The sequence below is a fragment of the Oncorhynchus mykiss genome, chromosome 12 (assembly GCF_013265735.2).
Source record: "Oncorhynchus mykiss isolate Arlee chromosome 12, USDA_OmykA_1.1, whole genome shotgun sequence".
NCBI lineage: Eukaryota > Metazoa > Chordata > Actinopteri > Salmoniformes > Salmonidae > Oncorhynchus > Oncorhynchus mykiss.
The window spans coordinates 80399328-80423104 of NC_048576.1; the positions used below are offsets into that span (position 1 = coordinate 80399328).

General features: G+C 42.8%; 1 protein-coding gene across 3 annotated transcripts in view; it reads right to left on the reverse strand.

Annotated features, from left to right (window-relative positions):
• Positions 1–1372: 1372 nt before the first annotated feature.
• LOC110538570 (protein shisa-6) overlaps positions 1373–23777 on the reverse strand; it is a 72041-nt gene continuing 49636 nt past the window's right edge. For 2 of the 3 annotated variants that reach the window (XM_021625462.2, XM_021625465.2), the window contains 4 exons: positions 11860–11925; positions 10755–10775; positions 9607–9774; positions 1373–4968 (listed from right to left, as the gene is read on the reverse strand). In XM_021625462.2, coding sequence (XP_021481137.1) covers positions 4340–4968; positions 9607–9774; positions 10755–10775; positions 11860–11925 — 884 coding nt within the window. In that variant the 3' untranslated portion in view covers positions 1373–4339. The remainder of the gene's footprint in view (positions 4969–9606; positions 9775–10754; positions 10776–11859; positions 11926–23777) is intronic. The other variant, XM_021625464.2, reaches the window with a different exon arrangement.

Here is a 23777-nt window from a genome sequence, read left to right on the forward strand (position 1 = left end):
TGTCATACTCTTAAGTTGTCATGTTGCTCAAATTCTTCCCAGAAGGATAGAAAGGTCACTCCATAAAAAACCTGGCCTCAAAGCAGTAGTCTGGCGAAATGTGCAGTGAATGACAAGTGCCATGGCAGAAACAACATGGTCGTTTTCCTGTTGGCAGTGGCATTTCCTTTGAACTGTTTACCCTGAGGTAAAGGTACAACTTCTCTGATATCAGAGAACTCCCTTGAGTTGTATGGCTTAGAATATACAGATGTTTGACCTATATTGTCAGAGCAAAATAATCTTGCAGCAACAGGAGTTGAACGTTTATTCTATAATGTTGCTTGATTGGTGGTTAGGCTATTAGCTGGTCAAAAGTAGACTACATGAAAATGCAATACTGTTAGTGTGGGTTTTCAGTGAATATATGTCAATCATAAAGCGGCGCAGGACAATTCTCAGCCACAAAAGATTGATCAAATTGATCCTACATATCCTACATAAGTTCATTTTTGTCAGGACTATTCTTTTCATTTTAAAAACTATTAGTGGAAAACAAGTTCTGTTGGTTAATGTACTCTGCCATGGACCAATTTGCGCAGATTCATTTTCCTTTCTGTCTGTTAATGTGTTTGACCACTGCTGTTTCCTTCTTACCTCACAGGTTCCAATAGCCATGACCTTTTCCCATCTAAATGCAAATGGGAGGGTCCTACACAAAGTGAAAAACATAGCTGTTTCCCATTTATCTGTACACAATTGTAACCACAAGGCTTTTGTTTTCATGTTGCGAGGAAATGTTTTCTTCTGACTCTATGAATTTAAAGAGGCTTTGAAATTGCACTGGCTGTTCTGGAAACAGTGGGTATTAATATGTGTGTCATCAGAATAATGACAGTCATAATGTATTCTGTTGTTACTGTGAGTGCCGTTAGGTCAATGACCTCTGTCGATAGTACAATACAGTAGATTCAAACTCTCAGGGGAAGAGGAGGGGGAAAAAAGAGTTGATAATGCTCCCTTATTGATTTTAATCATTAATGTGTAGTTAACTTTACCTACTAATAGAATTATACAAACTGCAGCAGTGGAAGAGCACTGGAAGCTTTATTGAATGACAAAGGACAAAGGGATATACTATATAGCATGTCTTGTCATCAGTCCCCTTAGTGGATAAAAATGTTGTTTCTTTATCTTGTTTCATGTGTATTCCAAATGTGTGGTGTGTAAGACCTTGTGGGTGAGGTTAAAATGTGGGCAACTTCTTGCAAATATCGCAGAGTAGCATTTAGTCTAGTTAAATATAGGTGACAGGATAACAACGATTTGTAACTTAACCTGGGGGTCCATAGTATTATATCTATGGCGTATATGCTAATTTGATGTTGAAATGTTTAGGTTTATACATTTATTAGACTGTCAAACAAGTTGTATAATTCCATATATACAGTAGATGTGGGTTCTTTACAAACAGTTAATATGTTTATAACTCAGCCATAACAAAAACATAATACCAATATTACCAATTCACTCTAATTCATGAATATTGTTTAAATGAACATGTGAAAAAATTCCCCCAGACTCCATATTTACTAAACTGATTATTGTTTTGTACAATACACATGGGATGTGCTTTAATAATTCATTTGTAAACAAAAACATTTGCACAGGAACAGGAACTGCTTGCTTTGAAGCTTTTTAAATGAGTCCTCCATTGTTTGTGCAACAAAGACACAAAGGAATTTTCATTCATACCACATTGACACATAAAAATACAAGCTTATTAAATGGCAAGGAATATTTGCAACAAAAGTAAACAGTGCTTTTACAGCAGATAGATCATGGGACGCAACAACTTAGCAGCACGTTAGTCTCAGAACCTACGGCAAAAACTGAGCTCTAGCCTCATGTGTGTGGGAAAAGCTTCTTGTGGACACTATCATTGACTGACTGGAAAGTAAAACCGGAGCTCTGCGATGGGGTGGATGTATTTGAGCCAGATAGATGGTTGCTTAGAGACGTGTCTGTAAGATTTCGGTGGTGCAACATCAGTACAACACAGTGTTGCAGCTCCACCATGTCAGAGTCAGGGCCATCAAATGTCATTTTTTCATTGCTAAATTTTTGTTGTTGCTCTGACATAGCTACAACAATAAATGACTATAAAACTATCATTGGAGCTTGACAAGGACTATGAAACTCCATATTGACCTATCACGTTTTCTTTTGGTACTCTGGCCTTAACTTGAACCTCAAAATAAATAACATTTTAGTTGCCATCCTCTCAATATCTTAGCTGATACTGGGGCTTGAAACTAGTGTAATAATTGCTCTTAATATTTCAAGTGCATCAATTTCTACTGTGTCTACATTGCATGTGAACATACAGTATAGTATAGCTAGTCATATAATGATATAAGCATATCATTTACCAAGAAAAATGTTAGCCTCTGTTAGCCTCTGTTGTAATGTTAGCCTCTGTTGTAATGTTAGCCTCTGTTGTAATGACAAATGGCAAAATTAAGTCTTAAATATGGACACACTGCACACGTTGTAACAATATTATACAAGCTCCTAACATTTAAGGTAGTACACCAGTGACAATTTTTGAAATTGTCAATGACCAGCAAATGTATATAACAACATCTCTACAGTAAATGTCTATATACCCATTTCCATGACCCAGGATTTTACGATAATATTTGGACTTTCTTGTTAACTGAAGATATAGTTGAAAAGTAAAAACAACGACAAATCATGTACTTGATGGGTCTGTTACTCTATAAGTATAAGAGGACACAGTGGGAGTCCACAAGGAAGTCTGGATGAATTTGAAAATGTGGAAGACATTTTTCTTTCTCATGTGAAATATTTTGTTCAATTCTAGTTTCTTATGTTTTTTGCTTAAAATAATAATTTCCTTTGCTTCTTTTCAAAGAACATTTTGTTAACTTAAGAATTTCATCCTTGTAAAATGTGGGCCCTACAGATTCTGAGGTATAACACCGAAACTGATTCTGTCCTTCTATAGTGCTGGTAAATCATCAATGATAAAAAAAATGACATAAAAAGCTGGTTACGCATCAACATGTTAGACACAAGACATAAAAACACAAGCGTGATTGTACAATTAAGAACATGAGTATGGGCTTCCACACAATAAGGCATTGCTTTAATGAAAACATCTGGACATAAAAATCACAGTTTTAATCCTTGCTTAGCTAGTGATTATATTGATGTCCTCTTTGTCGATTGTGTCAGGTACGTCAACACACCTGCAACAATGTAACAATTGTAAACACATAACAACAACTATTATTCTTCAACTCTGATGAATGGAGTCAAATATACAATATCAGAATGAAAGCAGCTTTTCCGAACTGAAAACAAAATGGATGTCATCCACTTGGATTATATAGCGAGGGAATGAGTGCAGCAAATGAAGCCATTTGAAAGAAGCATTAGTTAACATGGTCACCTGTGGAGTAGTGTGCCTACAGTCTAAAGCTGCCAATTAACAGTGGCATGAGGTTGATTCAACCCTAGCCATACCCAATCATCCTACAAGCACAGTTACAAAAATATGCACACATACGCACACACATTATTGTACATGTTTGTTAGTATCAAGTATTTGTTGAGGGTTTGGACTAATCTGAAATTGTGGTCTTTAATTGTGAAAAGACTGTAGACTCTTGGATAGAAACTCAACAATTCCACTTGTCCAGCTCTTCTCATTTAGTGTATAATTCTGCTAATATAGCCTATTTACAATCATTTATGCAACGGAAATTGCCACTATATCCACTAATAAGCTGATATGTGCTGGCCGTTACCAAAAAACAAGAATAAACCAACAGAGAAAAACCCCCATTAATTGTGCTTTTTAACCCACAAATCCACTTCATCATTGAAATGGGAACAATTTCGAGAGGCACCTCTTGAAGTTCTAACACCAGATAAGTTCAATAAGAATCTCTAAAGCTATAACAAGGACTGAAAATACAAATAGTAAATATATGTATATATTTATAAAGTTGATCCAGTTCCTTTCCAATTCCCCTTTTTAAAAAATATTGTCTTCTTACGGATAACCTCACATAAAGCATTCCTTATGTGTCAACGTGCAAAGCCCTTATGTTGCCTTATAGATAAAGTACAGATGTCTTTGTGGTTGATTCTAGTTGTGATAATCCAAATCTGAATGAAACTGAGAGCTTGAGCTGAAAGCAAGAAGGGTTAGTTGTTGGCTACTTTGAAAAGAAGACCTATGGTGAGGTTGCACACCTCTGGAAGTATCTGCTGTTTTCATCTGTTGACAGTCTGTTGACACAGGAATCCTTGGCCAGCCACCCTCTCGTTAAACAGTTACCTCGTTCTTACTGGCCGTGCGGTACTGGTTGTTGTGCTGGTGGCCTGGGATGTACTGTAGATGGTCCACCGTGTGTGTCCGTCGCGAGGCAAACTGCTGCCTCTTGTTGGTGGTCGGGTGGTTGACGGTGAGCGTGTTGTATGAGTCGTTGATGGTAGTGGGATGGGAGTGCATCTTTTGCATCTTAGCGTAGCGCTCACTGCGGTCCATGACAGGTGTGGTGGGCACAAAGTTGATGTCTACGTGGGACATGGCCCGCGACATGGCCTTCTCCCGGAAGTTGGAGCGCCGCAGCGACAGCATCTTGTCCGGCGAGAGCAGGGGGTCCTGGGACTGGAGGCGGTCTGCGGAGAGCAGCTGCTCCTCTGAGAGAATGCGGCTGCCGTAGGAAGAGACGCCCATGTTGTAGGCTGAGAGGCCGTAGCCATGGCGTGGGGTCCTCTCTGGGGACAGCACATGGTCCTGGGACATGGCCCTCTGGACACGGTGAGGCCGCTGACGGTGCTGCTGGTGGGGCTCTGTGTTCAGCTTCACCATGTGGGGCGGCTGTAGAATCTGCCGACCTGCCAAGTCTTGGTGTCGCTTCCGCATGTAGTACTCATCTATGTCCTTATCACCTGAGTGGGAAAGGAGGGAGGGGGAGGAGAGAGGGAGAAGGACAGGAGAAACATTACACTCTATATAAACAATGATTCTATACCTCCTCCTGGGTGGATCAGCTCAGCAGTTCTACTGTGACAACTCCTACCATTCCCCTTTGATTATGATTGCATTTTCTGTCGTTCTGCTTTCATGGGAGAAGGCAGGGGCTCTCTCGCATCACAATAATTCCACTCCTGTTCTGGCGTGGAAAGGACTACACGCCTGCCGCAAGGCAAAACAATCAAACTGTCAGTGGTGCGAGTGTTGCACTGCAGGGTAGCCAGTGGTTTGACTCTGCCAAAAGCAGAGGGGCTCTACAGCGAGTGCCAACACTCTCCTGATGTTAAAGTCATTACATCTGCATGAGGAAAGCGGCGGGCTCCTCTCAAATGACTTTTAAACAGGCTTTTAGACCGGCTTGGCCTGGCAACATCAGATTGATGGCACCCTGAAACTACTGTGACTAACTGTCATCTCTGGGGGTTAGATACCTCAGCGGAAGCTAATTTCCCAAGGCCTCAGGAACACACAGAGGTGGTCTAAAAATGTCGGGACAAGACCGTGCTTGACTAAGATTTGAATGATAAGGATTTTGTTTTGGTATGGATATGTAAACCCTCCTCCTTAGATAGATGCTACGCCTGGATAGAGAAGATCACCTTTCTTTCTCTCCATAAGGGATTTATTTTCCCCAGCATGCATCACTAATGAAGAAGACCTGGGTTAGGCTTCTGGCAATTGCGTTTTGTCTTTTTCTCAAGGGGTCCTTTTAGGTGTGACATTATGGTAAGAAATGTCAACAACACTGACCCAGAGGCTATAGCTTGCCCACAATAGACAGGACATGTCCCTTAGCTTCATTTAAGTTCCTCTTCGTTGCCAAGAGTTATAAGGATTAGGGTTCAGTTTATCCTAAGCCTATAGATCACAGATTTAGAATTGACATCATTGCATTGAAAATACTATGCCATGTTGAAATAGGGGTTGATTTCATGTTGTACTCAGAGACATTTCCACCAACTCTCCTCGGATGCTTTAGTTTTGACATTTCAAGTTTGGAATCAATTTAAATTTGACATTTTAACTGCTGTTAAAAATGTTAGGCCTTTCGTAAATAATTCACATAGGTCATTAGGCAACATTATTAGTATGAAAGATGCAACTTTGCAACCTCGTGTGTTTTGTGTCCATGCTCATGATGTTACAAAGAACAAATGTATGTCCTTCCTTTTTACTTTTATGTTCAAGAAATAGATGCTGGATTAATTTCCCTGCTGCTTTGAATAAGACGTTGCACTTTAACATGCATTCGATTTTGAGAGGGCACGGGGTCTCGAAGGTGAGGTGAAACCACAAACCTGCTAGCTGTGGCTAACTGACTAGGTATCCCCTTTCCCTTTCCTTACCCTTAATTAAACTGAAGTCTCCCCTCTCCCAGATTAAATTCAATATGGTGAGTATATTCATCTGTGGCAGCTATTGATCCCAATACGCCATCATCCGGCCCAGACGGAGCAGTAATCACATAATGCACATACACTTGTAGAAAAACTTGTGAAACATCAATTATAAAGGGATCTTTAGAGGGGATTAAGACAAGACGTGGTAAGAGAAAGGAGCCCACAATAATATCATTTAGCTTTTTGCTTGGCATGAGGATAAAAGGGACTGTTGTTCTGACGAGTGTTCTAATGCCTTTTAAGTTGATTACAGAAAGAAGGAGAAGACCGAGCCAAATAAGATTGCTGCTGCCTCCTCCCTTCCCCTCCACCCACTAGCTCCTTGGAGGGTCTGAGCAGGTTATTTTAGAGTAGTGTCCTCCATCTCCATCCCCGGCTCCCTCCAGTCCTGTCTAACGGATAGGGGAGAACGAAGGAGGAGGAGGAGGAAGAGGAGGAATCACACACAGACTACAGCATGTGCATTTAGAATCACAAATGAACCATATTAATTAGATTTTCATCATCATCTCTCGAAATGGTTTCATTAAAAAGCATTATATACGTTTTTGGCATTTTTCCAAAGCCTCTCTCCTTGCACAAAGCCACAGCATCTATCAGAGGTATGAGGGACCTCTCCTCTCAGAAGAGCTGTCGCTGTACTGTAGGTAGGTAGAGAACTGAAATATTCACTTCTCTGACAAATACTTTAGGGTTTATGGGTCCCAGCTCAAACTGTTTTTCATTTAATTGGATTCCTCCCTGTGATTTCAGTGTGTTTACAACGCCCTATGATATTAAGTGAAGACCCCTTGGTTTGATAAGGGAGAGACACAATCTACGATCTAAAGGCATGTAAACATACTATGAAGGGAGTTTAAATTGGTGCATAACATTGTCATGGCTGTCCTGACCAGGTCAGGTTACAGGAGACCCCAACCCTACAGATTATCTCTCAAACCCAACAGAGGAGGAGAGATCTAGGGGTCTGAAGATGTGGGGGGTTTTATGACCCCTCACGCCCCTGGTAAATCTCAGGCCACAGACAAATTCCTTTGTCCTGTTACTATGGAGAACCAGCCTCAGAACATTAAACATGAAATAAAGGGACTTTGGAACAATGGTTTCCATCAGCCACAATGGTGATCATGACGATAGATGGAATATGAAAATGTATGTCATTTTTGTTTTGTTATTAAAGGTTCATAGATGACGTTATTACGAAAACGTTGTAATGTGAAGAGTTTTCCTAGTATAAGTTTGATGTTTATACATTGTATGTTGAATGGAAAATATCCAAATCAAAGGGAATGTTTTGGTAAAGATGAAATGTTAAGTTAGTTGTCTAAAATTGGATTTGAATAAAATCTAGACCTTGCCTCATTAACGCCCAGAGAATTGCCTTAAACGCGGTTACGCTCACTTCTGACTAAAGGGTATCAAACCTGTGAGTATAGAACTTACAGGAAGACTACATGATCCAAGCTGCAGCAAGGTCTAAAAAGTAAACGAACCCAGAACGCAACGCAAGTTTGAAGACAAAGAAATCCTTTTCTACCCAAGCTACGGATGAGTAGCTGTGTCTAAGCGGGTGAATTCAAGTCGAACCACCTAGCCTCCATCTCCCATCGAATCGTGGTATCTAAAGGGTTTCATTCCTATGCTGTGAGCTCTGAGCTACAGAGCTGTCTGTCCTCAGAAGACCCCTTCCAGAGCAAAGGGTGCGGGAACAGACTCCTAAGCCAAAAGGACACTGACATCGGGAGGACGATCAGGGAGGTGCGCCGGAGTAGTGCGTCATCGAACATGTGTTTTGTCTATGTGTATCTTTTATCATAATTTTATCTTTTTAGTAAGTAAATATTCAACTAAGATTGGTGTGGTACGAACTCATTGGTGAGACCAGAGTCCGTGCAGATTCACAGGCTAATCGACATTCAGAACGAGATTGGTAGAGGCAACTGGTTAATTAGCGGCTGTTGTAAAATCGATATTCTGATATTCTTTATAATTTGGGAAATAGAAACTCAATAAAAACTAGTTTTTCCATGGTGCCCCAGGTTAATGAGTTAATCATTGCTTGATTCAGTTAATCACGCAATTAGAAACTTTAATCATTCGATGAACAACAGTCGTCACATTAACTAATACAACATGTATGAGATTTTTCATTTTTTCATCAAGGTTATGAAATCCTTGGATTATTTTACGGTCTTATATCTACCCACTGGGCACAGACATCAATTCAATGTCTATTCCCCGTTGGTTCAATGTAATTACATTGAATTGAGGAGGAATCAATGTTGATTCAGCCAGTGTGTGCCTAGTGAGTAATGTTTCTATTGAGCAGTACTAGATGAAGAAGCATCTACTCTACTCAGCATTGCTGAGTATAGACAATTCAGATGTTATCAATGTTGTCCACATCAAAGGTTTCGTCACATTGATTCTCTGTGTCGACACTGAGCACAAGCCTGCACTAGAATACCACACCCTACTTATTTTAATACAGCACTATTGAACATTCGAGCAGGAAGGAACTAATGCTTTTGCATGACACATGACACATGCAACGCAACCAACCATAGGATACTAGAGGAGGAGCATGCTGTAGAGCATGCAGCTGTCATAGGGGATATGGAGAATGGTGAAAGTCAAGACATCATGCAGAGGAAGTATAATGATAATAATCGGGCTGACCCAGATCTCATCTCAGAGATATTAGTCCCATCTTGTTGGCGTCTATACTCATGTGGGTATGGAGAAATGGCTGTTAATATGTCATTACCAGACATTAGCTACATGACACGGGGCACAGATGGAGCCAAATTACACGACAATTAGATGTCAGTCAATGGGTCGGTAGATGGGGACAATGGGGCTGAATCCAGTGACTTTAACATGTGCTTGTGCACTTCAAGAAACCCATCTCCCACACAGAGATGTCTTCCTCTGGATTCAGCTCATAACCCCAATGACTTTGTGCTCATGACTTATGTTTGCATCCCTGTAATAGGCATCCATACAGGGTTACTATTGCATCACAGTACTTGAATGCAATGTGGTCTTCAACACAATGTGTTAAGATCAACCTTTTCTCCCCCCTGTGGACTGGCGGGGTCCAGGCAGGAGATCAAACAAACATGATGGTGTATGTAATGAAAGACCACCTACTTAATTTGTGGAGAGAGGAGTATTTACTTAAGTCAGCTTTGCTCATTGCCGCCAGTTCGTAGTTGGGAGGCAGGTGGGTGAGGTTCTGGAAGGAGCGTGAGAAGGACATGTCCAGGTCGTATGGCTCTGTCTGCGAGGTTAGAATGTTGTTCATGCGCTGGGGCTTCTCTGCAGGGGAGACAGGAGAGATTGACGCAGTGCAATCAGGCTACAATCAGACAGCCGACAGTCTGGAGGATGCCACAGAGAGGGGCGCGTACACAGGGGGTCTTCACTGGAGGAGACAGGGGGATACAGAGTGTGGGTGTGAGGACGGTGTGTGGGTGCGGTAGGGGTATGTGGGTGAGGATAGATGAAGTGGGGACTGTTATGTTCGACTCTTCTAACCGGGATTTAACATGATTTGTTGTGGGGGTTTTTAAATGTTATTTCAGAGTGCAATTCTGGTGTGCTAGGATTAGTTGCGACTGCAAGTGCACTCGCCACGCTAGCTGTCACTAGTATGCGTGGCACCATTGCGGGTGGCTATGCTGCCTGCCTGCTGTGGCCATGGTTATGTGGGACAAGTGGTCGTGGCGCAGGCAGCTGGAGCGTTAGCAGCTTTAGGGTGGGGTGGGTCGTTGCCAGTCCTCTGAGGTGCTGGTCAGCGGTGGCAGGTTTAAAAATAGGGCTGGGTGATTACTGTGATAGAGAGGACAGGGACACACAACACCAAGGACCATGTGGAACAGAAGTGAGGCATTCTGTGAGAGACAGAGACAGAGTGAAAGAGAGTGTGAGTGTGAGCAAGAAAAGATGGAAGGGAGTAGAATGTGTATTTTGTGTAACAAAGGTCCGGTTCTGAAGCGTTACCACAGATCTTAATGATTTTCTACCATTGCAAACACTATGTGGCAGCTAACCCAACAAAGAGAGATACTGGAGAGAGAGAGAAAGAGAGCAGAGCAGAGTGAGAAGGTAAGTGAGAGTTTGGTGTCAACTTTGGTTCATTCAGTCTGAACAAAAAGGAAGAGTGAACCTCCGCCTTGACCCCAGCGATATACAAGACGTCACTGTCACCAACTGTCACAACAAGAGGTCGACTTATACAGTACGTAAAAGAGAAAGGGAATACACATGTACAGCAGGTGTATATGCGTATTACTTACCATGTCTCATTTGTCTGTGGGCTACATAACAAATCCAAGTAAGAGAAAATGGATCAGTACAATAACAAACATTATTCATAGTATGTATTAATAACCAAACCAATGTGTCTGACATTTTCTGTTTCAAATTAGTTGTTGAAAGTCTATGTTATTTATAATAATCGTACTAGTCAAATAAAGTAAATAATAAATCAGATTCCTATGTATTGTGACCATTCTCAAAAGTAGTTATTCATAATCAGCTCTGGTTTGATCCACCTTGAAAGCTATCCTTTGGTGTCTGTGTTGGAGAGATCTATCTACTTATGGGTACTTTCAAAAGTCCCTTTGCCTTTGAAAATGTTGGCCTCAAAACATGCAATTGGAAAACTATCCTGCCATGAGGTTGGAGTCCACAGCTCCACTGATGTTGAAACAGACAGTGTAGCATGGTGTAGCGTTTCAGTGCATTGTGCAATGATGCACAAATATCTTTTCTTTCTGAACTCATGGTGTTTCTCTGCAGTGTTAGAGCTGTGACCACTCAATAATTTCATGCTAAAAAGCATCTCTCTCTTCATAGAAAATCTCATTTAGGAAACTAGATAAGGCACAATATAAGTAATTGAAGTTTTTCAATAACTTGAGTAAGCCGTACAGATGCCATTATAATTCATTTTCCACAAGACCCCGTTTCATTTGCTATCCAAGCTATTCATTTCCCGTGAAAAAAAAAATGTTTTGTCCTCGCTTGAATTCTAAAAAAGCATATTTTGACTTATTTCGAATTTAGTCAAAGTTCATGTGTCGTACTGGAGCTGATAAAACCATGCATTCAGGAAATCAATATGACTTAATCCTCCCTCAACTTTATTGGGGTAAATGAAGACATATTTGTAGCATACCCAAGAGCCACTGTGCGTTGTGTGGCAGTATAATCTCACACTTAAAAGGGCATGGTTAGTATCCATAATGTACTTTCCATCTACCATATATCTCGACAGACGGTTAGTTACTATCTAAATTTTTCTATTACTCATTGGAAAGAGTGAAATGTTACCAACCAACCACAGTCATGTTATATATACTGTACTTATGTGAACATGCAAACCTTAAATATCCTTACCAATTTTAGGTGTGTGGGCCTGGGTAAGATCCAGGTGACTATGTTGATAATCATGTTGGTGGCTGCCTATTGGGAAAACAATGAAAAGGTTAGGTTTGGAAATCAAATTAAACATTACCATAGATTCACATTATGTGCATTTCATGTCAAATAAATGGCTGTTAATACATGACAATATGATCAACTTTTCCCTAATTTTTGTGATCATTGACTCTTGTAATGCAGGCTGACTGGACACCACTGTGAATGATCACATAAACCTATGTCCCATTGACAGACATGTTAGTAAAATGTCTTTGCGTTACTAAATTCAAAGTGGGAGATCTGTCCAGAGATAGCAGTGGTGTGCTTTGATATCTGACTGATGATTAAAGTGGATTTTGTGCATCTTTACTCTACTACACAGTCACATTTTAAGGCAGGCATTTTGTGCTATTCCCTTTTGAGCAACGAAGAATGAGGTAAGACAGATTTCATCAGAATCGTCAACTTCCTGACATCTGTGGGACTGAATGTCATGTGACAGAGTGAATATGTTCCCTTTATTCAATGAGGTCTATTTGGTCAATGTAGAGCACAGTTTCTCCTCTACTACAGCAGCAGATGCAGGACACTGTACCTTATTTGCATTTCAACAAATTCATTGATCATCCCATTAGAACCCTAAACACAAAAGAAACTCAAATAAAATGTGAACTCTTTTGAATGTTTAACGTGAAGTGACAGGAGAGCATCTCCGTGGCGTTAGAAAAACAGGTGCTTTCTTTCCGTCACTGTGACTTGCTAATGGAGAGTTGTGACAGTTACAAAAAAGATGTGTGGCAACACAAGCCTTCATTTCGTCTGCTGGTTTCGGATAAGTAGCTGGAACTGCGCATAACATACATTTTGCAGGGAAAATTGCCTCCTGTTGGAGAGATTTATGTCAAAGCAATCAGCACAGTAGGGTCAAGTACCTTGTTAAACTGGATTTTACCACAGTTCTGAAGGAATAGCTTTTTAGAAACAATACAACGGAGTAGAACAACAACCAATAGACAACATCATCCAATTAAATGGCAATGTACCGGTATTCCAAATCCCAATATCCTTTACGAACATACAACAAGATTTGTGCCCAATCTCCCTTCACACTATAGCTGTATTGCCCTGTTCAATCACCCTGTTTGATCAAGGGACCAATTACACGATCTTCAGATGGCTGAGCTAAACTAACCTGCTTTGAGCTTGCCAGGGAAAACGTTTTACACTGAAAAGAAGAGATTCCCTGCTATCTACAAACTGTCTAACAATCAGGCCGTCCCAAAAAAAAACGTGTTGGAATACTTCAGGTTTCTAAACGTTGTTCAAAAACTGATGGAGTGACTGCCCCTATATCTGCCTTCCTGTTGTATTGGCTTTCTTTTGGCTTTTCATAAACGTTGGTAACATTCCGCTTTTCTCATACAGTATGTGCATCCATTTTGTATTGAATCACCATTGATTATCTTCTCAGAGTGGACCTCCTACAGTTGCACGCCTTAAAAGGTTAAGCAAATGTGAACAACCGCAGATGATGTTGTTTGCTGAAGAACACCCACATCCTGTCTGTTGTGTGTAAGGAGGTGGGAAGATGTCATGCCCCAGGACTCCCATATCCACCCACCACTATGTAAATGCATCAACTCATGAATCAGATGTACAGTAGAAAAGTCACACGACTCTCAGAAATTCAGAGGTGTCCAGTCATTTCATTCCAGTCTGTAACATGTCCAGAAACAGGTACAGGAATGTTTGGATGAACAGCTGTACTGCCTGCAGGGCTCTGGATCATAAAAATAACAATGAATAGAACAGGCTTGGAACCTCTAAATCTGGTATGTTTACTGGTAAACTCCTGGGTACACTCGCAAAGACCTCCATGCCCAACCCATATTGCCGTTGTTGGCTTGAATGGGAAACCCATTCTAGTCATTCTTATTTCTATGCTCTGGAGCCTGTCAGTGGAGGGGCTTTGTGAGAATTTGAAATAATGAATGCCATATAACAGTATTGTTGGAGTTATACACATCTGCACTTCAGGTGTAGTTTATCTACTCTAAAAGAGCTAATTTGGAATGGTTTTGGTGTGAAAGTCTTCATTCAGACGTGACAGATCAATGCTTTACTTGATACCAATAATTATTCGCATTTTACCCATTATGAGTCCACATTGTACTTTGTCAATACCCTCAAACCGATATCTCTGGTTATTATAATGAATACACTTTGTTATTACATAGGAACTACATACATACTACATATCTAATGGTTTAACATCACCTCAACATGTCAAACATGCTTGGTTGAACATAATGCAGGCATTTTGGGCACCACTGAGTGAAACCCGTCTAGGTTCCAGCAGCTGGACAAGACAGGGGGGATCCCACTGTTACCCAGATCCATTCTGAAAGCCTCACTCTGCCTCTGTCAGTGAAACCTGATGGACTGCCTGTAACGATGAGAGCCCACGCTGTGTCATTACCCTGGCCGTGTGTAAAGTGCCATGTGGGCCCTGCAGGGTGTCTGGCTGGGGCTGAGGCTCACCTCAAGTCATCTCTCCTCCTTACACCCTGCGGTGGTAGAGGGAGGGACAGGAGCCTGCTGGGGCAGATGCACTGCAAGAACCTACCATCAACGCAGACAGGTTCTGCATGAATATGGGCTTTGTATCGATATGCGCTGAGACCAGAGGTTCTATTGTGCACAATGCAGGATGTTTTTGGGGTGTGATTATGGTTTGCAGGCGCTGCTTTGTTTCAGTGTACAGCAGTGTAGTTGTTGCTAAAGTTCATAATACGTGAATATACCAGCTCTTCACACATTCAGAAGAAATCCGGGACTTCTAATTGTTAAGTTCAAGATGACTAACTGAATCCCTGTGCTTCAAAGAAAGAATATTAGTCACTCTACAGACAAAACAACAATAAAGCTCGGAAGAGAAGACAAAACAATACTGTGAGAGTAAACCTCACGTCATGTGGCACACGTCACGAGGCACAATGAAAGATGACACTTTGAACAGGTTCCAAGGCATGTCTGGATACATCACTGTTGCTTTAAGAAACACTGAGCCACACGAGCTTGAACTAATGCTGGTCTATAACTGTATCTGCCCTACATTGACAAATCTTTAGGGTGTCGGGACATTTTTCATCAAGCTCATCTGCCAATGCCATCACAACATCTGTTAGTTTTCTGCGTCACATACTGCAAAGAGATCCCAGTGATACAACAATTGCATAGTATAAAAAAGTAACAACCATATTGGGAGAGACATAAAAACCAACAGTTGCATGACATAAACCAAAAACATGTTGCAACTTTACCAAACCTCCTCCGGTGGCCTGAAGTTTGTTGATCTCGTGACTTGCCAACAAGGATAAGCACAGATTTATCTGATGTCTCCTTCAATTCGAAAGAAGTAACATCATTCAAAGCTGCCTTTATCCCTGCCTTAGCATCTTATCATCTTCTTGAAGGATCCACGTTGAATGGAACAGCGACACCTGGAATCATGTAGGAGTCATAGGAGAGAAGCATACAGTATCCACTTGCAAAAACAGCACTCCATAGATTGGATATGTAACTAAAAAAAATATTTTTAAAAACATTTAAAAACTACAATTATAATGGCTATACAGAGTCATATGATATTAATTGATGGGATTGGATCAGTTCTAATGGAAAGGCTATTTTCAAACTCTGAAAAGAAATGCATGAAGCTCAAAGACACAGAATTTGCTATTGAGCTCTACGTATTAAGTGGTAATCCAGAACCGACCAATTGTTTTGCATACAGGAACATTTCTCCCATAACCTTCCCCAGATAAGATTTGAGGATCAGACTAATATCAGCCTTTTGCACACACTCTCTATGGCTGTTTCTATTACTAACAGATGTCTATACTAAAGAGCTGTAAGGGGTGCGAACTGGCGGCAGAGAAGTCAGACGCAGGAGAGAAATAACTGTGTTTCCAACGGTGCAGTTTATTAACAAAACCCACCGGAAAACAGAATAATAAAATAAATGGGTACATAACCCAACGCACACCAGGACAGACGTGCACAATAAACAACCACCGACAAGGACATGAGGGGGAACAGAGGTGTTACACTCGTCGTTTGAATGAGGAGACCAAGGTGCAGCGTGGTAGGCGAACATCTTACTTTTATTAAAATGAACACCGAAAAAACAACAAAATACAAAACGCACGTAAAGTGCTCCAGGCTACACAGCATCTATACAAAATCAAGATCCCACAAACTAAGGTGGGAAAAAGGCTGCCTAAGTATGATCCTCAATCAGAGACAACGATAGACAGCTGCCTCTGATTGGGAACCATACCAGGCCAAACAAAGAAATAGGAAAACTAGATTGCCCACCCTAGTCACACCCTGGCCTAACCAAAATAGAGAATTAAAAGGATCTCTAAGGTCAGGGCGTGACAAGAGGGTTAAATACACAACGTGTAATTGATGGGATTGGAACCAGGTGTGATGGAAGACAGGACAAAACCAAAGGAAAATGAAAAGAGTATCAGCGATGGCTAGAAGGTTGGTGACTTCGAACGCCGCCCGAACAAGGAGAGGGACCAACTTCGGCGGAAGTCGTGACAAGGGCTCTCATATTCATTGAATAAGCCATATTCATGAATGCTCAACAACCGAATTAATTTAATTTTCAGTGACGCTAATTAAAAATAAAAGGAGTCCGTTTTTCATGGAAGAGATGCAAAAATCCTACCGAATGCAAATGATCAATTCATTTCCATTTTAATTTCCCTTTCTTTTTTTTTTTTTTTTAATAATTACTTTCTATGTTTTCCCGCAATTATATTTGTATTTTCAGCATAAGGCAATTGTGACAAGCCGAATTTAGCTCGGATAATTTGTTTTCACCCACATTTTGAAGATACAAAGTCCATTGTGTAGCTAAGGTAGGCCGGTCAACAAACTTGAGCGTGAGTATTGAGATCTCTGAGCACCTCTACTGCAGCTTTGTGCTGTGAGGTCCATCTATTACAATGACAGATCAGTGTGTGGCTCTGAATCTCTCTGTCAATCCTCCCTTCCCTCAGAGAGGCCAATGACAGCGGGTTGAGAGTGCTGGTCTAGCGTTCCACATGACGTCGTCCCATTATGGGCCCCCGGGAATGAGGCTCTTTGATCCATTTCCATCGATTCTGTATCGCCTTCCCTATCACCTCCTGACTGTCTTAGGCTGAGGTGAATCATGCTCTGGTGGCATACTGCTTCCAGTCAACTGGAGGCTAAAGCCTTCCTCTCCCCTTCAGCCTGACCTTGTGATTCATGTACAGGAAATCCCATCTAACACTGAGCCCTGGACTGGAGGGAATCACATCTAACACCGAGCCCTGGACTGGAAGGAATCACATCTAACACTGAGCCCTGGACTGGAGGGAATCACATCTAACACTGAGCCCTGGACTCGAGGGAATCACATCTAACACTGAACCCTGGACTGGAGGGAATCACATCTAACACTGAGCCCTGGACTGGAGGGAATCACATCTAACACCGAACCCTGGACTGGAGGGAATCACATCTAACACCGAGCCCTGGACTGGAGGGAATCACATCTAACACCGAGCCCTGGACTGGAGGGAATCACATCTAACACCGTGCCCTGGACTGGAGGGAATCACATCTAACACCGAGCCCTGGACTGGAGGGAATCACATCTAACACTGAGCCCTGGACTGGAGAGAATCACATCTAACACTGAGCCCTGGACTGGAAGGAATCACATCTAACACCGAGCCCTGGACTGGAGGGAATCACATCTAACACCGAGCCCTGGACTGGAGGGAATCACATCTAACATCGAACCCTGGACTGGAGGGAATCACATCTAACACCGAGCCCTGGACTGGAAGGAATCACATCTAACACTGAGCCCTGGACTGGAGGGAATCACATCTAACACTGAGCCCTGGACTGGAGGAAATCACATCTAACACTGAACCCTGGACTGGAGGGTATCACATCCTTCACTGAGCCCTGGACTGGAGGGAATCACATCTAACACCGAGCCCTGGACTGGAGGGAATCACATCTAACACCAAGCCCTGGACTGGAGGGAATCACATCTAACACCGAGCCCTGGACTGGAAGGAATCACATCTAACACCGAACCCTGGACTGGAGGGAATCACATCTAACGCTGATCACTGGACTGGAGGGAATCACATCTAACACTGAGCCCTGGACTGGAGGGAATCACATCTAACGCTGATCATTGGACTGGAGGGAATCACATCTGACACTGAGCCCTGGACAGATTAGCTTTTAAACTGCACTTTCAGAGCAATGTGGAGGTTTTAGCCCCCTTAGTAAAAATAGTCTTCACTCACCTTGACACGCCACAATAAAGGATGGTGATATGCCATCAATGCCCAACCGTTTGACAATTACTTATAGAAACTCTTAGCAGGAAGCTTTGTGTTATTGTACTACTTTTTCAGGGAGTGAAAGATGACTTGGCTCAGTATCCCTTTGTTTATCAGTCGCTTCATCTCGCTTTTTTTTTTATCCCAGCCTTCCAGATGATGGCTGGCCTCTTTTCCTACCCAACCCAATTTCTTACCCAGCCCTCCTGCGAGTAACCAATCCTGCAACAATCAATCCACAAGATGAGTACACGAGGTGATTGTATCTATTTACATAATGACTGTTGATAGATACTAGTCCTACAGAGTTCAGCTTGTTTATCGTGGCCAAGTATCTGCATGAATTGTTTGCTGTTCATCTTGTTATCCCATCTTCAAAATATTTACCTCGTATCTCCCATCTAAAGTTTGCTAATGAAATAATCGCTCACAGCCCGCAAACATTTGGGGACGCTGATGACGCTAATTAATAGTCGTTGGACACAGTGAGGCGCTATGTGTGACGTGTTGCACTGGATGACATTCGTCTCCTAGCATTTATTAAGACACTTGTGATTAATGGTGTGCTGTCCTCTGATAGAGTGAGAGCCAGAGCTGCAGCCCCAGACTTCGAGTGATGGAGAGAAGGCCACACTTGAGCGCCGCTCGAGAATATATGGACCACATTGATTAGTCGCCTTTCCATGTGCCTTCGCCCATAATGATGAGCGCACTTCTACGTATCTCAGAATACCGGTGTCTGCAATCTGCACTCCAGCGCAGTTCTGCCCATATTAATTACAGATCCTGCACACTGGCAGGATTGGAGAGGCATCTTTGGAAAGTGTTGGGTCTCCCATTAATTAGCATACTAGGGAAATAATTGACGCCATATGCCTGTCCCCCATGCTACCGTAGCGGGTGGTGGCACAATGCGCTGCAGCTCGTCTGGCATTCCACATCCCATGGTGAGGGTTGTGTCACCCTTCTATCCCCATGCTTTCTAAATGTACAACCACAGAAATTTGGCATCAATAAGCACTTATTAGTGTGCACACATCAAGGTGATAACTATCGGCTACTGTCGGCTCGTAGAGGCGGCTCATTAATTGACTTGTTTGGTGGAGGAGTGTTTGTTTGGGTGTTCAGTGTTCTACCCAGTAACCCCTTCTCTGATTCTGTGTTGAGGAGTGACAACTAATTAAATAACAGCGGAGTAGCTCTGAGAAACACAGGCCTGGTAACTGTTCAAATATCTAACCACTCCTCTCCTCATAACAGTTATTTTAATCACCTTTTCCCCTTACCACTGGGGAGGCAGAGAGACAGAAAGGGAGAATCTGTTTCTCAAAATATGGTATTGATGAGATGGAAGTGATTGAACCAGTGGCTGATTATATTTGAGGGAGAAACATTGATAGATGGCACTGGGAGATATTGATCGAACATAGATAAATGCAGTGATGTTTTTAGGGGCTTTCACACCAGACTGGTAGGATACGGGCAGATTCCATCCACATAGTTCCTTATCATGGAACATTGTCCTTTTTGTTTTCATAGTTTAGACATCAGTCTAAAATCTAACTAGTATAACATCAGAGAAGATGGTACGTCAAGAAGCAAGTGAAGTATTAGAAGACATTGAACATGTGATGGAGGTCAGGGAAGAGAGGTGAGGTTCTTAGGTTGAGGCTTATCTAAATGTATGCATGTTGAAGCCGAGATGTTGATGGACAGACAATATTTCCAAGGGAAACAGGAAAAGACAGGTTGAGGGTGAGTCAAGGGAGGGGGAGGTAAAAAATATTAGCTTTCATGAAATGGGAGAGCATATCATGAGAACACTTTTATTCTGAAATGTGAAAGGTTCAATCAGAGAAGCTGAGATGAGAAAAGGGACAAGAGGAAATGAGGGAGATGAGGGATAGGAGAGAGAGAGAGAGGCTAGAGAAATTATGAGAAGGAGGGTAGAGTGCATGAAAGAGACTGATGTGGGTGGACGGCTGTGTATTGCATCAGAGGAGAGTTTGACAGGATCAGAGAGGAGAGAGGTTTATTTTTTTATTTTTTAAAATGTTTATTTCACCTTTATTTAACCAGGTAGGCTAGTTGAGAACAAGTTCTCATTTGCAACTGCGACCTGGCCAAGATAAAGCATAGCAGTGTGAACAGACAACAACACAGAGTTACACATGGAGTAAACAATAAACAAGTCAATAACATAGTAGAAAAAAAATCTATATACATTGTGTGCAAAAGGCATGAGGAGGTAGGCAATAAATAGGCCATAGGAGTGAATAATTACAATTTAGCAGATTAACACTGGAGTGATAAATGATCAGATGAACATGTGCAGGTAGTGGTGTGTGATACTGGTGTGCAAAAGAGCAGAAAAGTAAATAAAATAAAAACAGTATGAGGATGAGGTAGGTAAATTGGGTGGGCTATATACCGATGGACTATGTACAGCTGCAGCGATCGGTTAGCTGCTCAAATAGCAGATGTTTAAAGTTGGTGAGGGAGATAAAAGTCTCCAACTTCAGAGATTTTTGCAATTCGTTCCAGTTGCAGGCAGCAGAGAACTGGAAGGAAAGGCGGCCAAACAAGGTTTTACGTTGCATAGACTTGTAGATGACCTGGAGCCAGTGGGTCTGGCGACGAACGTGTAGCGAGGGCCAGCTGACTAGAGCAAACAGGTCGCAGTGGTGGGTGGTATAAGGTGCTTTAGTAACAAAACAGATGGCACTGTGATAAACTGCATACAGTTTGCTGAGTAGAGTATTGGAAGCTATTTTGTAGATGACATCGCCGAAGTTGAGGATCGGTAGGATAGTCCGTTTTACTAGGGTAGGTTTTGCGGCGTGAGTGAAGGAGGCTTTGTTGCGAAATAGAAAGCCGACTAGATTTGATTTTGGATTGAAGATGTTTGATATGAGTCTGGAAGGAGAGTTTGCAGTCTAGCCAGACACCTAGGTACTTATAGATGTCCACATATTCTAGGTCGGAACCATCCAGGGTGGTGATGCTAGTCGGGCGTGCGGGTGCAGGCAGCGAACGGTTGAAAAGCATGCATTTGGTTTTACTAGCGTTTAAGAGCAGTTGGAGGCCACGGAAGGAGTGTTGTATGGCATTGAAGCTCGTTTGGAGGTTAGATAGCACAGTGTCCAAGGAAGGGCCAGAAGTATACAGAAAGGTGTCGTCTGCGTAGTGGTGGATCAGGGAATCGCCCGCAGCAAGAGCAACATCATTGATATATACAGAGAAGAGAGTCGGCCCGAGAATTGAACCCTGTGGTACCCCCATAGAGACTGCCAGAGGACCGGACAACATGCCCTCCGATTTGACCCACTGAACTCTGTCTGCAAAGTAGTTGTTGAACCAGGCAAGGCAGTCATTAGAAAAACCGAGGCTACTGAGTCTGCCGATAAGAATATGGTGATTGACAGATTCGAAAGCCTTGACCAGGTCGATGAAGACGGCTACACAGTACTGTCTTTTATCGATGGCGGTTATGATATCGTTTAGTACCTTGAGCGTGGCTGAGGTGCACCCGTGACCGGCTCGGAAACCGGATTGCACAGCGGAGAAGGTACGGTGGGATTCGAGATGGTCAGTGATCTGTTTGTTGACTTGGCTTTTGAAGACCTTAGATAGGCAGGGCAGGATGGATATAGGTCTGTAACAGTTTGGGTCCAGGGTGTCTCCCCCTTTGAAGAGGGGGATGACCGCGGCAGCTTTCCAATCCTTGGGGATCTCAGATGATACGAAGAGGTTGAACAGGCTGGTAATAGGGGTTGCGACAATGGCGGCGGACAGTTTGAGAAATAGAGGGTCCAGAATGTCAAGCCCAGCTGATTTGTATGGGTCCAGGTTTTGCAGCTCTTTCAGAACATCTGCTATCTGGATTTGGGTAAAGGAGAAGCTGGGGAGGCGTGGGCGAGTAGCTGCGGGGGGGGGGGGGGGGGGGGGGGCGGAGCTGTTGGCCGAGGTTGGAGTAGCCAGGAGGAAGGCATGGCCAGCCGTTGAGAAATGCTTGTTGAAGTTTTCGATTATCACGGATTTATCGGTGGTGACCGTGTTACCTAGCCTCAGTGCAGTGGGCAGCTGGGAGGAGGTGCTCTTGCTCTCCATGGACTTTACAGTGTTCCATAACTTTTTGGAGTTAGAGCTACAGGATGCAAATTTCTGCTTGAAAAAGCTGGCCTTTGCTTTCCTGACTGACTGCGTGTATTGGTTCCTGACTTCCCTGAACAGTTGCATATCGCGGGGACTATTCGATGCTATTGCAGTCCGCCACAGGATGTTTTTGTGCTGGTCGAGGGCAGTCAGGTCTGGAGTGAACCACGGGCTAAATCTGTTCTTAGTTCTGCATTTTTTGAACGGAGCATGCTTGTCTAAGATGGTGAGGAAGTTACTTTTAAAGAATGACCAGACATCCTCAACTGACGGGATGAGGTCAATATCCTTCCAGGATACCCGGGCCAGGTCGATTAGAAAGGCCTGCTCGCAGAAGTGTTTTAGGGAGCGTTTGACTGGGATGAGGGGTGGTCGTTTGACCGCGGACCCGTAGCGGATACAGACAATGAGGCAGTGATCGCTGAGATCCTGATTGAAGACAGCAGAGGTGTATTTGGACGGCAAGTTGGTCAGGATAATGTCAATTAGGGTGACCATGTTTACGGATTTAGGGTTGTACCTGGTGGGTTCCTTGGTGATTTGTGTGAGATTGAGGGCATCTAGCTTAGATTGTAGGACTGCCGGGGTGTTAAGCATATCCCAGTTTAGGTCACCTAACTGAACAAACTGTGAAGCTAGATGGTGGGGCGATCAATTCACAGATGGTGTCCAGGGCGCAGCTGGGAGCTGAGAAGGGTTGGTAGCAGGCGGCAACAGTGAGAGACTTATTTCTGGAGAGATTCATTTTTTTAATTAGAAGTTCAAACTGTTTGGGCATAGACCTGGAAAGTATGACAGAACTTTGCATGCTCTCTCTGCAGTAGTTGGGTATGGAAATCTCAGAATTTTTGGTGGCCTTTCTAAGCCAGGATTCAGACACGGCAAGGATATCAGGGTTGGCAGAGTGTGCTAAAGCAGTGAGTAAAACAAACTTAGGGAGGAGGCTTCTGACATGCATGAAACCAAGTATTTTTCGATCACAGAAGTCAACAAATGAGGGTGCCTGGGGACATGCAGGGCCTGGGTTTACCTCCAGATCACCCGAGGAACAGAGGAGAAGTAGGATGAGGGTGCGGCTAAAGGCTATCAAAACTGGTCGCCTAGAGCGTTGGGGACAAGGAATAAAAGTAGCAGATTTATGGGCGTGGTAGAATATATTCAGGGCATAATGTGCAGACAGGGGTATGGTGGGGTGCGGGTACAGCGGAGGTAAGCCCAGGCACTGGGTGATGATAAGAGAGGTTGTATCTCTGGACATGCTGGTTAAAATGGGTGAGTTCACCGCATGTGTGGGAGGTGGGACAAAGGAGGTTTCAGAGGTGTGAGGAGTGG